The 13,216-nt window shown below is 53.7% G+C and overlaps 3 protein-coding genes across 9 annotated transcripts; 1 reads left to right on the plus strand and 2 right to left on the minus strand.

The window, feature by feature from the left end:
* Positions 1-171: 171 nt before the first annotated feature.
* exosc3 (exosome component 3) lies at positions 172-2,065 on the minus strand. The gene is made up of 4 exons (XM_086105569.1): positions 1,768-2,065; positions 1,124-1,273; positions 871-1,022; positions 172-614 (listed from the first exon to the last, which is right to left on the minus strand). Exons 1-4 carry the CDS (start codon positions 1,996-1,998, stop codon positions 407-409), a joined length of 741 nt encoding a protein of 246 aa, XP_085961695.1. The 5' UTR covers positions 1,999-2,065; the 3' UTR covers positions 172-406.
* Positions 2,066-2,700: 635 nt separating this feature from the next.
* LOC147209520 (proteinase-activated receptor 4-like) lies at positions 2,701-5,784 on the minus strand. The gene is made up of 2 exons (XM_086105568.1): positions 4,603-5,784; positions 2,701-4,080 (listed from the first exon to the last, which is right to left on the minus strand). The coding sequence occupies exons 1-2, from the start codon at positions 4,709-4,711 to the stop codon at positions 3,035-3,037; spliced, it is 1,155 nt and encodes a 384-aa protein (XP_085961694.1). The 5' UTR covers positions 4,712-5,784; the 3' UTR covers positions 2,701-3,034.
* A 76-nt stretch (positions 5,785-5,860) lies between these two features.
* On the plus strand, positions 5,861-12,078 carry rnf130 (ring finger protein 130). Of its 7 annotated transcripts, none has more exons than XM_086105565.1 (10): positions 6,068-6,137; positions 6,643-6,737; positions 6,861-7,155; positions 7,888-8,079; positions 8,551-8,801; positions 8,880-8,951; positions 9,040-9,122; positions 9,367-9,463; positions 9,548-9,740; positions 10,471-12,078. In XM_086105565.1, exons 3-10 carry the CDS (start codon positions 6,879-6,881, stop codon positions 10,557-10,559), a joined length of 1,254 nt encoding a protein of 417 aa, XP_085961691.1. In that variant the 5' UTR covers positions 6,068-6,137; positions 6,643-6,737; positions 6,861-6,878; the 3' UTR covers positions 10,560-12,078. The 7 variants fall into 7 exon arrangements, 6 of the variants coding, with proteins under 6 accessions (XP_085961688.1, XP_085961687.1, XP_085961691.1 ...); XM_086105563.1 differs by having other exon boundaries at positions 6,134-6,257; positions 6,643-6,747; XM_086105564.1 differs by having other exon boundaries at positions 6,134-6,257.
* The last annotated feature ends 1,138 nt before the right edge of the window (positions 12,079-13,216 follow it).

Below are 13,216 nucleotides of genomic sequence, written 5' to 3' on the forward strand. Positions count from 1 at the left end.
ATTAAAAGTATGACGATAATGAATAGCGGTATCTTGATTTTGTCTCATAACCACAATCGTGAATCATCTTTCACAGCTTTCAAATGTGAATAATTAGTTCCGGCCTCCTAAATAAATGTTTGTAATGTGTGTTTTTTTTACTATTATTATTATTATTAAGAACAACAGCACTTTGTAATGTTGGACTTTATAAAAAAACAACATTCACCACATATTAAATTTTTAAAAAAACAAACGTAGCCACACTTTTGCAGATATCTAGATTATCACAATATATAAACATATCAAGTATCAGTCAAGCGACATCTCTCTGACAAAAAAACGGGCATCCAGAAGCACTCCTCCCCAACGCACCCCTCGAAGCCTTGGGCCCGCGTGATGGGCGCCCCCGTTTGAATTCCCGTCTCTAGAGCGCCCCCTGGGCCAGCTTGCCAAAGAGCTGGCGCCTCTGCACGGGCGTCAAGTTCTCGCAACTCTCCAGCAGGTTGGCCAAGACCAGTGTCCGCTGGATGCCGGTCGACTTGACCCACAGCCGACCGTTCATCCCCACCACCATCTCGCACGGGAACAGCTGCTCCAGCTCCGCCCGCAGATCACTCTGGGGGGCCAACAACCTGGGATGGGGGACAGGGGGGCGTACTTTATATGAGGCGCAGCAATGGTAAATGGAAAAAAAGTAGCGATTGGCGAGTCGTGAGCGATTCCGAATACTGTAACATGATTCCTGCCTTATAGAATGGGTCACTCATTCACGACTCCCCAATCGCTCCTTTTCAGTGGACTTCTTTGGAACCATCTTGGCCCGCGAGAGGGGGTGAGTGAAAATTAACTCCCTATTTCGATCACCCTGTAGGAAGAGTGCACACATACCGCCTGGCGAGACCCAGCGAGACTCTGAAAAGGAGACCGCCCGCTCCAAACACTCCCATCCCGTTGGCCCGGCCCGTGCTGTCAACACACACCAGCTCCGCCTCCATGTCCTTATTAGCTACGATCAGTTGCGCAAACAGCAGGTCGCCCACCTAAAGCAGGCAGAGTCGGGGGCGGGGGCAGGGTTGGTTCACACAGGTGTCCAGTCGATGGGCGGCGTTCGCGGTACCTCTTCCACCTGGCGCAAACGCACCTGGACATTGGGTCGGTTCCTCTTGGTGGCGCCTTCGAAGGCCAAATACGATAAAGACGCCTGTTCGCTTCCGCCGATGTCCACCTTGAACACGTCGCCGGATTTAGACGTCACGATGCCGATAACCGTCTCTCCTTTGGCGGGAACGTACTGAACACGCACACACACCCAGTCGTATACTGTACTCACGCTCACTTCCCAGCATGCTTGGCAAGGGTTTGTTCCTCTGAGGAAACGGAACTCCTTTCAAATAGGAGGCGTCGGTAACATGACCCTGCCCTAGTAGCTGTTAGGTGTTAAACATCGTTTAAATCTGAACAGTAACGTAATTCTGTTCTTTCGAGCGGCCGAATAAGATTCGAATCCATTTTTGTCGTGATTTTCCACATGACGTTGCTAAAAACGCGTCTATGTCCACTTTGATTAGCCGTGTTCAGATGCGAATACCCCCGCAAAATCGTTACTCTTCTGGAACGAACCGAAACAATCAATCAACAATTCTATTGAGATGTTATCCTCCATTCGTGTTCGCCCTCGCAGTTGTCGCCTGTCGATGACGCCGCCTCACTCTGCTGACTAAAATTCAGACGCGGAAGATTGGCAACGGGGGACATTTGCGGCGCGTGTTGTGTATCGCTCGTCACCCTTTTGTGCTGGGCGTCCATCCAGAACATGTTGGGCTCCTTGTGTCGCAGCAGCCCGCTTTTATACACCAGCAGGCGGTCGCCGGAGCGCCGCAGCCCGGGCCCGCAAACCACCTTGTCCGCCTTGGAGGGGCCCGCCAGCGAGATGGTGTCGGCGCCGGCCGTGTCCAAGCAGAACTCGTCTCCCGGCAGCAGAACCGAGCCCACTTTGGCTTTTAAGCGAGACAACATTCTGGCGTTGCGCTCGCACGTGTCCCGGCTGTCTGTCTGTTGATGCGCCGAAACGGCTCGCAGTCGCAGCGGCACCTCGCGGACTGGAGGAGCAATCCCACAAAGTCACGTGCTCGTGATGCGGCGCGGCACCGATGCCGACATGTTGGAGCGGTATTCGAAACGTCGTGTCTTGTTTAGTGTGAGAGAGAGTGTGTGTGTGGGGGGGGGGGGGGCACTGACACGCCTCAACCTTTTTTCAACAATCAACATTTTCATGTAAATGCTCAAAGAGCTTGACTGAGAGTATTCCGTTTACTATACAGCGAGACGTGAAGTGTTTTGAAACACCAGAATGTGGCAGACACTCAAAAGCAATTGCGAACTATTCAAGTCCAAGTTTCCGTACTTATTCACAATATGACAGCAACGTTTTTGATTCAGTGCTCGGCTACATTGTGTATGGGTGTGTACATGGGTCATTGTCAGTCAATATTAATCACTCAAGTCATAACAAGTTATCTCAAGGCAATTTTCTACATGTAGCAGGTCAGGAATTTCACTTCTCATACTACCTGAGTGTTGGTTTTAGAGCCAAAGGAGCAAATGTTGTGTGTGTGTGTGTCTGTGCTTGCATTATGCAATGACAATGTTGACTCTGAGATGCAACAGCAGAATAAGTGTCAGAAAAGAGAAGAAACAGAAGCAACTATCTTTTTTTTTTTTAATTGACACCCTTTTGCGTGCAAGAAACATCTTAATTCACATTACACAGGTGTTGAAGCAAAATGTAAAATGGTGGTAAACATGTTCAGGTATTAATGTCCACGAAGTGACGCTGTTCTGTTTTGCCTTTGATGAAATTGTGGCCGTGGATGTGAGGGAGGTTCTGAAGGACCTCCTGGGAAGTCCATGCTCACCTTTGACATGAGCAGAGCCTCTACGGACGAGGCAATCTTGGACTTTGCCATCTTGGGCTGCGTCGAGGTGGCGAGTGGATGCGGTCACATGACTCGTTGTCCGGTGCGAACGTATGACCTCGGTGGCACGATGACACTCAGATCCTGGCGGAGTTCCGCGCGGAGACGGACAACAGGGTGACTTTTGTCCCGGGCCCGGACGAGGAGTAGGACGCCTTGTGGGGCGGTTTGTCCGGCGGCGGAGCGACTCCCCGGCAGCGGAGCGCGCCTCTGGCCTTATCCCTGAAATCGGCCGACACGTAGTAGAAGATGAAAGGGTCCGCGCAGCTGCTGAAGGCGCTCAGGGCCAAGCTGAGCACGTACGGCACGTAGACGTCCTCACCGAGGCCGTCGCCGTCGGCCGCGTAGGTGAGGAGGAGCAGGACGTTGCTGGGCAGCACGCAGACCACGAACACCAGCAGCACCAGCAGCGTGACCCGCACGGCGCGGGCGTAGCGCTCGCCCTCGGCCAGCAGCGCCCGCAGGACGCCGCAGTGGCAGAACACGATGACGGCGAAGGGCAGCAAGAAGCCCAGCGTGAAGAGGGTGGCGAAGTAGGGCAGGAAGAAGTTCTCCTGCTCCCGCTGGGGCAGCGCGTCGTGGCAGGTGGTGATGCGGGGCCGGTCCAGCGCGTACGTCTGCTGCGAAAGCAGCAGCGGCAACATGGCCGCCGCCACCGCCCCCCACACCGCCGCCGTCATCCGCAGCGACGTCCGCCGGCCGCGCAGGGTCTTGGCGCCGAACGGGTGCGCCAGGGCCACGTAACGGTCCAGGGCCACCAGCGCCAGGCACAGCACCGACCCGTACATGTTCCCGTAGAAGATGGCCGTGACCGTGCGGCACAGGGCCTCGCCCAGGTCCCAGTGGCTCCCTCGCAAGTGGTACGCGATGCGGAAGGGCAGCGCCAGCAGCAGCAGAGAGTCCGCCGCCGTCAGGTTGATGAGCAGCACGGTGGACGGGAGGCGCTCGGTCCTGAAGGCCAGGATCCAGAGGGCCAGCAGGTTGGCCGGCAGACCCAAGGCCAAGGCCAGGAGGTAGAGCCCCGGGAGGTACAACGTGGTGGCCGGGGCCTGGATCTCCTTCGCCTGTTTCTCGTTCAGAGCGCTCGCGTTGCACGACACCTTCAGCCGGAAGGCCCGGAGACCTGCGCGCACCGCCCAAACGGCTGGCTCAGTCAAAACAAAGCGAGTCCAGTTACAGTTCGGCCTCCGCGCGAGCAACGCCGACATCGACAGAACGCCGGTCCTAAATCTCTCTCTCTCTCTCACGCTGCAGCCCATCCGCCTTCTCGAGCGAGCGAGCTTACTGGCGGACCCTCCAATTTGCTAAGAAAGGGGCACATCTTTCCTCGGGATGCGTCCAAACCATCCAAGCCTGCTCTGTCAAACTTCATCAGAACACGTTTGTCTCTGGACCTGCAACCGGCGGAGCCCATCTCGCCACACGGATCGGCGGAGGCTGTTTAGACGCGCCCCGACGCGCAACCTTCCGAGTTCAAAAGGCGTCCTCGTCTCGCCCCGCAAAGAGCAGAACGCGCTCGTCTCGGACCAGACCGGATGTCTTCGGTCTCGGCACCGGGGGAGCCGAGGTTCCGGCGGCTTGCTCGCAGGTACATTTGAGTTTGGGGCAAAAGGATGGTGCGAAACGGCAAGAGGAGGCGACTCACGCGTGGACATGCCGGAACATTCCTCGGCGGGACCGGGAGACGACGAAGACGACACGGCCAAGACGGACCACAGCAGCCAGACCGAGAGCGGAGCCCCCCGGCGCTTCATCCTTCTCCTCCGGCAGCTCTCCTTCCCCCCGATGGTCGCCTTCTCTCTTTTTCTCGCTTTGCTCTTGAGAAACCCAAAGAAAGTTGTTTTTCCTTCTTCTTAGCACTCACGTTGTGCTTTTTGGAGTTCTTGACTACTCTCCGACACCGCTGTCTAGCATTTGTTTCTCTCAAATGTCAAAAGATTCTCCTTTGTACTGCAATTTCTTTCTCTCTTTTTGTCCCCCCGCCTTCTGGACGACCGAGGTCGTCTCGTTCGAGGCGAAGTCTGATGCTGCCCAGAGGCGCCCGTGTGGAGTTCCTTTGAGGAGTCGCTTCTCTCACCAGAATGTTGCAACGCATGCCGGGTAGTGCACCTAATGCGGTGCGGCGCACGCAGCGGGGGCCGCGCATGTGGAAAGTATTGTTCGCGTTTCCTGTTTTCACGTCACCGTCCGGACCGATAAGAACACTTCCCGTCTGTGGTTTGCCGTTGCCATGGTGACGCCTCAAGTTCCCGCGAGCGGAGAGCGTCCACGTATCCCCACAAATGTACACGAGGTCAATACAAAGTCATTTCGTCCATCTGATGGACGAGCGCTCCGGCGATTTCGCACTTTGCGGGAGCTTCTTGTCTTGTTTGTGGAATGACGTCGGCACTTTGTCATCGTTCAGCTCGGAGGAAGCAGAGTGACCAAATCGTCATCTGATCGTCGGATGTTCTTCCGCTTCCCTCTGCCTTCTGTTTTTTTGCTTCGTGAAAAAAAAAGGAAAACGATTCACTCTGCGTATACACGCCGACGACAAAAAGCAACGGTAGCCGAGGGCCATGAAATTGTCGCTTGACTCCTCCATCTCCACTCACGCAAAGAAGAGAAAATAAAGGCTGAGCTGCATTCGAAATGGCGAAAGAGAAAAGCTGAGGGGAAACGGGGCTAGTGGGTGTGCATCGCTACAAAACGATGGCAATAAAAACCTTTGGATTGGTCATTGTGCGACTGTATGTTGTTAGGATAAAAAAAAATTCTTATCGAGACGTCACCGTGAAAAAAATGGAGATAATTTTTCAACAGCTGGAAAAAAAAATTGTGGGAGGCAGAGATCCTTTCCAGCAACTGGATGTTCTCGCGATGCGTGGGGAACATTTCGCCCCTTCAACACACACGCACACACACACTCACACACAATAGCAAGGCGCCCCGCGAAAACGTATGCGCATGCGCGCTGCGTCACAGCCGATCCGGTTGGAGCTTCCGCAGCGCTCGGTCGTTAGCGGAACCAAAACAAGGCTTGACGAGGCCCCTCACGACGACCAGAGCGAGAGAGCAGAGCGAACGAACGAGGATTTGAGGACCCCCCCCCCCCACCCCACCGGCCAGGACGCGTCTCCAGAGACACCAGGAAGGAAGGCCGCCCGTGCGTCCGTGTGCACGCGCTACGACAAAGACGTAAGTGGTCCACGGGCCCCTTAAACGGAACCTGATGGGGGGACGGATGTGTTTTGGAGCTCTTCCTCACGCGAAGCTACACGACAAACACACGCGCGCGCAACGTCAGCAGGTCTGAAGGTGAGCATGATGAGGATGATGAAGAGGTCGTCCGTCCACCCGCACTGAAGGAGAAGTCACGCGTCAGTTCGGCGCTGCCGTAGGACGTCTCAAGGCATTGACGTGCGCCAAATTGGAGGAAATGCCAAAGTGTCATGCAGAAAAACACCAAGAGGTGGAGGACGCGTAGAAAGTCACCTGACAGAAAATCTGCACAAGCCTTGGTTGATGTTTTCCAAAGTAAAAAAAAAACGTTTTCTGGTGGACGTCAGAAATTGGAGTAGACTTTCTGTTGAGACTTTGGCATTTGACTCAGCATGACTCCGATTTGTTCTCGGTTTAGCTGTTCGGTGCTTTCTAGCGTCTTTGTTACCCATTTGTTGCTTTCCTGTCGCTCCATGTACAGCACTTGGTATGCAGCCATGGCTGTCTGAAAGTGCTCGTGAAATACACTCGAGTTGAGTTGAGAGGCTGCAATTGCAAGGCGCCCGACAGCTTGAAGTAAATCCAGGTTTCCAAACCATGAATCCAAAATACTCAATGACAAGAATCAAGCACTTGTTGCACCTCTCGGGGCCGGAACCTTTGAATGGCGTTCCACGTTTTGTTTTTGCCTGTCGACAGTTTTTGGATGAGGGGAGCATGACGTCCTTCGGCCGGACCGGGCTCCGCGTCCCCTCGGTGCTGCTGCTGCTGATCCTGGTCCAGACCCGGCGGGCGCGGGCGGGCCGCCCGGACCGCGGCGGCGTCGTCTTGGCGTCGGAGGAGTACGTGAGCGCCACGGTCAACGCCACGGCCGTGGACGCGCGGGGGCACGCCGTCCACGTCATGAGCAGCGAAGACGGCACCTACGGACAGAACTCGCCCAAAGTCGACACCCGCGCGTTAGTCGTTGTCACGCCCGCGCCGCGCCACGGAGGTGAGCCCGCACGCCAACCGCAGACGCAAACAAAAGTCGAGAAACACGCAAACACGGACGCGCGCAAATTGACGCGCGCGGACGAACAATTTGCGTCAAAATTAATGCCGACGATTGCGCAATGTTTTCAACGTCTTCCAGCAAGCGCAAAGCACAAACACAGTAAAACATGCAGACACGGACGCACACAAAAACACCCTCGCGCGCACAGGCACGGACAAAATGGCCGCTCTCATTTGGCGGCTTGCCGGAAACAACTTTGCGTCCACCTCCGGCCCAGAACCGAAGTGGACCAGTCCGCGGAGTTGCGGCGAAAACGCGTCGCGTACGTCGGGCCGTCCAATGTCGCCTGAAGCGGCCCGCCGCAACTCAGGGAGAGGCGCCGGCGCCCGTTCCCTCTTCCTTTGATCACCTGATCTTATTTGATTGGCGGCAGCAACAGGCGCTCGCGCGTGAGGGCAAATCATCCGTCCGAGGCGGCTTCTTGTCTTCGCTGGGCGACGAATGGAAATGTCGCGGTTCCGTCGCTCCACTTTGGCTTCTACTCAAAAGAAATCCGCTGAATGTGCATCGCGTCAAGGGCGAAGGCTCGGTGCCGACGCATCGCCATCTCGTATGCGCTCCCCTCTCTCACGGAGGCGACGGCTTGAGCTTTTCTTTTCGCGCGCGGTCACTCGTCTCACGCACACCCAGCAGCCCTTTTGGCCACCGTCTTTGTGCGCGTGTGTCCAGCGGTGGATCGTCAGGGCTGCGACCCCCACACGCGCTTTGCGGCTCCTCCTCGCGGCATCCAGTGGGTGGCGCTGCTGCAGAGAGGAAACTGCACGTTCAAGGAGAAAATCCTGAAGGCCGCCTCCTTCAACGCCTCCGCCGTGCTCATCTACAACAACTCCACCAACAAGACCGTCAAGATGGGCCATGAAGGTCAGCGCTTACGCACGCGGCTCCGCACGCTAGCCGGCTAATCTGAGCGACACTCGGGTTCTGGGGGAAAAGGGCAAAAAGCCCTTGATTTGGAATAGCCTCACTCATCGGGGGCGGTATCCGTAGGGCAGCGGTGTTCAAACCACGGCCCGGGGGCCATTTTCGGCATGCCCCCCCCCGAAAATGACCCCCGTTTGTTCTATTTTTGTTTCCGAATGCGGAGATTCGGCCGCTGTCAAATTCAGAGCTGGGTCGATTCTGTGTGAGAGAGAGGCCAAAAAAAAACACCTTGAACAGAAAGCTGATGAAATCAACTCGACAATTCAAATTGAGCCTGTTGACCATTTTTAAAGTGCAAGTTTCGACACCCCTGCGGGTACGCGGTGGCTCGAAAAAGTGTCATTATTGGGCCAGCGTTAATGTCGCACCATCGGGCCTCACCCGGCATTCCCGCTGCCATGTCGCCTTCAGGTACGGGCGAGACGGTGGCGGTGATGATCACGGAAAGGTACGGCAAAGACATCCTGGCCCAGCTGGAGAGGAATCTGAGCGTGGTGGTGACGGTCCTGGTGGGTCAGCGCATTCCGACCAAGACCGTCAACCGGGGCTCGCTGGTCTTCGTGTCCATCTCCTTCATCGTCCTCATGATCATCTCCTCCGCTTGGCTCATCTTCTACTTCATACAGAAGATACGATACGGCGCGGCGCCCCACCGTGGCCACGTACGTGCGCCCGCGTGCCCGCCAGCGTGCGTACGCGGCCGTGTCCTAATGATGCGTCTTCTCTTGGTCTGACGTCAGCGTCGTCTGGGCGATGCAGCCAAGAAGGCCATCGGCAAGTTGAGCACCAGGACGGTGAAGAAAGGAGATAAGGTCAAATCCGCGCGTGCATGTGTGCCCGCGCGCGCGGGCGTTTCTTTCACACGCGGGTTTAAATTGAAATGTGCGCACGTGTGCGTAGGAGACGGATCCTGACTTCAACCACTGTGCCGTTTGTATCGAAGCGTACCAGCTGAACGACGTCGTCCGCATCCTTCCCTGCAAGTGAGTCGCCTGATGGCCGGGGGGCCACGTATCAAGGCCCCAAAACCAAGTATGCCCCAAAAAAAGCTTTCAGGGGAGAAAAGTTCTCACTTGTTTTCTTTGGCACCCTCCCCCGACCCCGAGGATTTGGCGGCTTACTCTAAAATGCCACAAGTTGGCGCCCAAGCCTAATCTCACTTCCGTACTGGCGCTCCTCGGTGGCGCCAAGTTGACGGTGTCGCGCGCGCATTGTGTGTCTGTTCAGGCACGTGTTCCACAAGACGTGCGTGGATCCGTGGCTGAACGAGCACTGCACGTGTCCCATGTGCAAACTCAACATCCTCAAGGCCCTCGGCATTGCGGTGAGTCGGCGTCCTCCCCGGCGCGTGCCGGATCCCGACGTCGCGTCGTCCCCGTCGGCAACGTGGCGTGCGTTTGCCGTGCAGAGCGGCGTCCCGTGCGCGGACGGCGAGGCGGCAGACGCGGAGCGCTCCGGTGGGAGTCTGGCGCCCGCCGGCCCCAGGGCGTCGCTCGCCCAGCGCGGCGGCGGCGGGCCCGCCGTCAGCCTGGAGCCGCTGAGCCCGCCCTGCCCGGAGGCCCCGCCCCGCTCCCCCACTGACATCGCCATCGCCGTCACCGGTAAGGTCGGGCCGTTCGTTACTCACGCGGATACACTTCTTTTTGTGTGCGTCTACTTTTGATTTTGATTTGGGATGGCTGCACTCAAAATAACATCGCATCTGAGCCGGCAAAACGCGTTAAATTGCAAAACTGAGAATGAGGTGCCAAAATGAAATCAACTTAGCTGTGCTCCTACGCAAGAGAATAAAGTTTGCCGAAACGCACAATGTGAATAGACGAAACTTTGGATTCGAGGAAGAAAAACACATTTTCATTTGGAATGCTGACATTTTTATTGATGAATAAAATCCTTGCTTCAGGGCCCTGCAATTAACCTGAAAAAATCAATAAATGAATAAAATTTCCCCACAAACTTAGAAAGCAGTTCCTCAATTGAAGTCTTTAATTCGTAAAACTGCCCCCCCCCCCAAAAAAAAAAGAAAGAAAGAAACCAACCGTGATTATTTATTTTTTAGGTTGAAATGTATTTGTCAGATTTTTTATTTTTTTTGGTGATGATTATTGTTACTCCAGATTTGGGAGAATTTTTAATACACTGAAGCTTTTGCCATTAGTTTTTACAGATTTTCTTTAATGTTTTATGTTGACTTTTTTTTAGACCGAATTTCTTTTTTTCTTTTTTTTTTAATTTTCTGTGGAAATTTTGAGATGTTGAATAAAGAAAAAAATTTGCATAATTTGGAATTTCAAATTTTGAAAGCAAAACATTTTGTTTGCGTGCGTGCAGGTGGTCACTTCTTCACGTCGACGCCTCCGCCTCGCACAGAGCTGCCGGACCTTCAGGCCCCACTGGACCTCTACGATGACAAGTCCTGAAGGCCGGCGCCGTGGCAACCCTTCCGCCTCCTCCTCACACACACACGCACACACACACACAAGCACGTAAACACAAAGGTTTTGACCTGCGTAATGACAGTGGACTTGAGAACTCCAAAGTGTTGTAGATGAAGCGGATCACTGTGGATCTGGTCACAGCGGGTTTGGGAGTAGAAGAAGCCCGCACGAAGCCAACCCCTGAATCTTCCATGAAAAACGGAATTCCTCGGTAGGTTCTATGTTCATCAAGGCTCTGAGAAGTTGCGCTCGCACTTGCGGGTCCTCGTTTTCCATTTCTTATGTGGCCAAATGGTTCGCGGCATGTTTCACGGGGGGACGAGGGCCCCGTCTCGAGGATCCCGGAGAAGTTACGCGGATCCGTCACTTGTTCTTCCAGTGTTTTGTTCCTTATTAGAAAAGCCAATTGCCCGAATTCCAGAGTGCCTGAACGTTGGCTAGCGGACGCGACTGCAGCTGGATCACGACCAAAGAATCAGAACCACTGGCGCTTTGAAGCAAGCGCAGAACAATCCCGAGACCAGAAGCAGAACTTCCGTCCACCCCCACTACCACCCTCTGCCGCGACCAATCGCTTTTAAGCAACAGTCACCCGCCGGCGAGTCCTGCTGCCATGGTGCCCCCCGTTCCCCGTTGTCACGTCGCTATGGCCGCTCAAAGATGACCAACCGTCCAAAAGGGAAACCGGGCTCACCTTTCAATGCTAACCCCCTTCACCCCAACGTTAGCCATGCTCAGCGCAAATACTGCAAGCTGAGATTTGCACAAAGGACAGGAGGAAAAGTTGAACTCGTGTTAGCATCGGAAGACAAAGGGAACGCAGGCGTTGAAGTGGCTTCGGAATATGACATTCATGTGCTACTTTGCTCATTAGCCTAGCCGCTAACTAGCCCGACAACATCCTTTCGTTTCCCTCGTAGAAACCCCCAACGGCATCTCGGCCGTATGAACGCACCGAGCGAAGCTTTGAGGGCGGCGGAGGGCCGCTCCTTGACGAGGGTCAATCCATTGAATGAGTAACATTGAAACGCCATGAACCTAAATGTATACAATCTAAGGAGCAATATCGTGAGAAAATGCATATTCCGCAGCCTATGACAACTGTGAGCCAAAGCGTACAAACTCCATGAACAATACTCGCATTTGCAGATTTAGTCGGGAGAACCAGATCGCAACCGGGCACGTTCAAGTTTCGAGTTGCCAGCGCAAGGCCAATGGGAGGCGTGCGATTGCTCCAAGTTTGATGGTGGGCAAATCGGGACTTCTTGAACTGCGATTCAACTACCGTCAACTGAGACGGGACATAGTTGTTTGCACATGGCAAAGGGAAGCTGGAATCGTTTCCACGATAACTTCAATCATTTGATGACTGAACGTTTGTTGTACAATATGAGGACAAACTCAGCTACAAACGGTGTGACGTGTCTGCGTGTACGAAACATGGAATTGATGTACTGTAGTTTCTTGGTAGTGTGTCGCTATTAAAATGCCGCTCCGTTGACCCCTGTCGGTGTGATCGCCTTGCCCGCCGCCGGACCGCCGCTTGGAGTCACCTGACCCTGGTGTGCGACGTGTTTGGCGCAAACCTCAACCCGACATTTCATACAATGCAAATACGTGATAATCACGACAAATAAGCCAACAAGTCACCTCGTCCTTCATTTAGCCCATTACCTTTGTTTCGCATGATCTTAAACCTCGCTCCTCCAAAACACCCCGTCCAGCATTACGGCTACGGGATCGAATCAACTTTTCACATCGACCTCATCTTTTAAAAAATAAAAATAAAGCAACACCTACGGATGGCACATTTCAAATAAAACCTAGCGGTTGGTCATTGTTATAAAGTGCATATTCTTTGATCACGTTATTCTCCGAAGTTCTATACGACGTTGAGAGCACAGCATGCAGTTTTTAAGTTTGTTTTCGGTGTAAAGCTGTCTAAAACGCGTCATGTAAACCAAAAAAAAAAAAATATCTCACCGTGGTTTAATGTTAGAACCATTCGCCACCCAAATTCATGTGCAAACATCTACCGAGGCCCATGTCAATGTCTGAAAATATCCAAACGGTCGCAGCAACGTTTGAGATATGACGGCCATGACGGTCTTCCTCTGCACAGGTTCGCACTCAAGCTTAATGCCCATAAAATCGAAAATATTGGATCGTTTGGATATTTTCAGGGGTCGAAGAGGTAGGCGGTGCTGTGCACGTGATTGTTGGTGACGAGCTGTCGTCGTTAAGTTATTTCCCGATAGTGAACGTCCGAAAGCTTCATGCCCATCAGGTCCAAAACACTGTGGCGATTGCCTTGATATTTTCAGAGAGCGTAGGTGGTTAAGAAACGATATCTTGTATCCTCATTTCTGTAATTATGTGATGTGTTCTTTTTTTGGAACGGATCTGGCAACCTAAGACACTACGTCATATCCGGTCTGTACTCGGCGCGAAATATATATTTTTTCTTCTTCCTGTTCAGTGGTGATGAGAAGCGGCTGCCCTCAACAGTGGTGTTGTTTTTAGTTTAGTCACAGTTCTCGAACGTTAAGCCATGTTAAAAAAAAACCCCAAAAACAAATACACGCACATTAAGGGTTTTTGACGGGCTCCGCGACAACTGGGCGTTTCACTTTGGGTGG

This window comes from Hippocampus guttulatus, chromosome 2 (genome assembly GCF_054856545.1).
Source record: "Hippocampus guttulatus isolate MCC_2025c chromosome 2, RoL_Hgut_1.0, whole genome shotgun sequence".
Lineage (NCBI taxonomy): Eukaryota > Metazoa > Chordata > Actinopteri > Syngnathiformes > Syngnathidae > Hippocampus > Hippocampus guttulatus.